Below are 2,948 nucleotides of genomic sequence, written 5' to 3'. Positions count from 1 at the left end.
GGATCACACAATTATTCTCTTTGCTCATATGGTGCAAGCTTGCGAGTTTGCAAGCTTGGGTTATGTGAGCTTGCAAATTGTCATTAGAAGGGCTAGCTTGGCCAATTAATATAGGTACTGTTCTCATGAGAGGGGGTTTCTTAGAAACTAGTTTTTTGATAGGTTATTTGCTTCGAGTAAATCTCTTTTCTTTACATGAGAGGTAGCTTGGAAAATTGACATAGTAAAATATTAAAAAAAAGGGACCTTAACCTAGAGTAAGTTTTGACTAAGGCCTTGTTTTGGGACATTTCCTAAGATAAAATGTGATTTTTTAGTGAGAGACCAGCCAAGCTGTATTCTCAAAGGGGCAAGAGGTTTCTACCAAAAACCAAAAACCAGCCTAAGTGAGGTGAAGGGGTCCCTCCCTACTAGTTTTTGCCATCGAAAATGGTTTCGAGGAAATCCTTGTGAGAATAACCCCATCGATTATGAGAACAACATAGATAATCGGGTAATTTCCAAACACCTCAGGATGAGAGAGAGAGAGAGAGAGAGAGCGTGCAAAGTAGTCGCTGGAGGATGCGAGAAGAAATGGCGACAGACACCCACATTCCATTCTGTACGATTGTAGCGATGGATGACTCGAATTTGTGGTGTGTATGTGTGTGTGTGTCTCTCTCTCTGTGGCGTGCTCGTGTGCCTGGATGATCGTGCCGACACGCGCGTCTGGATGATGGTGATGATTGCCCTCCTTTCGCAGCTACAGAGCGTGTTGCAAGTGCGAGTCTTCCGTCCCAGAGAGCGGCAAGCGTACCTCGTGCACAAGCTGCGGCAATGCCATTCTCGGTCATGGCTCCAAAATGCTCTACCGCTTGCAGGTATTTCAGGGTTTGCTTCACGCACAGTAGCACGTCTCTTGCTTTTCTGATTTCTAGTCTTCACGACATGAAATTGCAAAAGTAAGAGGTGTACATGAGAGCCCTGTCTAAGCTTTTCCTTATGATTTTTGCGTCTTGCCTAGCAATGGCTTCGGCCTGAAAGGCCAGCTTTGTCCACACACAGCATGCACACATGATGATTGGCCATTAGGGCTTCTTGTACATGAGAGCCCTGTCTAAGCTTTTTCTTGTGATTTTGGATCTTCTCTGGCAATGGCCTGCGCGTGAAAGGGCAGCTTTCAATTGCAACCGAAGAACGGGTGCTCCCGGTGGTGGCATTTGATAGGGCAACCCAAAGGCTGATGGGATGCTCTGCTGATGAATTCTTCCAGTTCGCATCTACGAATCCATTTGCAGGTATGTCTTGGTCATCTGTAGTTTCCCTCTTCTTTGCAGCACAGTAAGATGTCCATGTCAAGCCTTTGCGTTTTAACTCTATCTGTATTGTCACGCTTGTCTGGGTATGCTAACCAGCATACATCAGAAATTATCCTTCCATTGTTGCTTATTCACATTGTGTTTTAACGGCATCTATACTTTCATGCCTGTTTGAATATGCTAACCAGCACATTTCAGAACTTTTTCTCCTATTGTTGCTCATTGACTGAGGTGTTCTGTTAGCCCAAATGGTTGGTAAAGCTCTCAAGGGAGAGATGGTAGAGATTGTCTTGAGGGCTCCCAGAAGCGGACGGGCCCAACATATGAGAGTTGCATCTATAACTCCTTTGGATCCCACCTTTCAGCCACTAATGACTGTACTTAAGCATGCCGACCCAAGACATGCATAACTTTTTAGAAATAACAGTTATCATGGACGATTTTGAGTGTTTCATGCATCAATTTCTTGTCCAAAGATATCTGATAAAAAAGCATGATATCTGGTTGATGGTATCTGATGATATCAAAGACATCTTGTCAGAATCTTGAATTTAAAGGCAGCAGTGTGTGCATTGATTGTATACTTCAAATTGAGCACAAAAGCTGAGATTGTATACACGTGTGATAAGTTATGATCAGGAGAAATGCAAGGACAAATACAAATATCTGGAATAGCATGGCAGCATACATGATCTGCCGATCGATCACGGTTAGTTTTTCTCTCTCAAGAGGGAGGGACTCCAAGGACGCCATGATATGCAATGAACAGATTTTACTGGCAGTTTATACAATGCTGATTTATCATTGCTAGTGTTTTTCTCAGACAAGAGGGACTCTAGGATGCTATGATATGCATGTGAGCATATTTTAATGGTGCCATTAGTCTGAGTGGGTTGTGGTGTTTTAATGGATATACTGGACAAGGCAGTTGTGATGTTTTTGTCTTCTGTCTCAATCCAATTTTTTGTTCAATCGCTTTTGAAACTATGGAGTTTAGCTCCATAAGTTTGATTCAATCCCTGTGCTCATTATGTAAATTTCCCTTTTCTTTGCTTGATCTAAATTCAATTTTGACATGGATAAAGGTTTAATGGTTGCAAGGCTAAGCTGCCCCTTGAGAGCACCTTGCAAGATGATCATGTGTTTGCTTCCAGTTTGTTAACAATTTTTGAGTTGAGACAGATTTCTTTTTAGTAGAAAAGCAGCTTATGATACAACATTCTTTCATATAGCCAAATGGATGTGTCCAATTAGGAAGCCTAGTTGCATGCTTATAATTTGTAGCTAATTCAGCAACTCATTTATACTGGTTTACGGTGTTTGACTATGTAGAACAAGAGAGCACATGTGTGCATCGGTGTATTGCCTTATTTTGATTTTCTATACCATTTATTATTGGGATGATGATTATTATTATGGGTTGCGTTGGGTTACTTTAAGCACAAAAAATAAAAAGAGGGAAGAAACACACAAATTGGGAGGAAAAAAACCCAAATACCACTCAAAATAAGTTACCAGCTCTTCTTTATCCAAAACTCAGACTAATATGAAGTATTTCAACCAAGGACCAATGGAAGACATCAACTGTCACAATAGTATGCCTTGAATGGACTATCACAGCAGCGTGCCCTTATGAGCAAAGCTAATGGG

The 2,948-nt window shown here is 41.5% G+C and overlaps 1 protein-coding gene across 3 annotated transcripts; it reads left to right on the top strand.

Annotated features, from left to right (window-relative positions):
* Window positions 1-479: 479 nt before the first annotated feature.
* Window positions 480-2,270, top strand: LOC148027992 (replication factor-A carboxy-terminal domain protein). 3 transcript variants are annotated; one of them, XM_087689677.1, is made up of 4 exons: window positions 480-635; window positions 743-860; window positions 1,157-1,277; window positions 1,542-2,270. In XM_087689677.1, the coding sequence occupies exons 1-4, from the start codon at window positions 562-564 to the stop codon at window positions 1,706-1,708; spliced, it is 480 nt and encodes a 159-aa protein (XP_087545803.1). In that variant the 5' UTR covers window positions 480-561; the 3' UTR covers window positions 1,709-2,270. The 3 variants fall into 3 exon arrangements, 2 of the variants coding, with proteins under 2 accessions (XP_087545803.1, XP_087545804.1); XR_015692674.1 differs by lacking the exon at window positions 1,542-2,270 and having other exon boundaries at window positions 1,152-1,172; XM_087689678.1 differs by lacking the exon at window positions 480-635 and having other exon boundaries at window positions 642-860; window positions 1,152-1,277.
* The last annotated feature ends 678 nt before the right edge of the window (window positions 2,271-2,948 follow it).

This window comes from Lygodium microphyllum, chromosome 12, assembly GCF_053477565.2.
Source record: "Lygodium microphyllum isolate KBCC chromosome 12, Lygodium_microphyllum_v1.1.10, whole genome shotgun sequence".
Lineage (NCBI taxonomy): Eukaryota > Viridiplantae > Streptophyta > Polypodiopsida > Schizaeales > Lygodiaceae > Lygodium > Lygodium microphyllum.
Note: the sequence above shows the minus strand (reverse complement) of the source record. Positions and strands in the feature narration are given on the sequence as shown.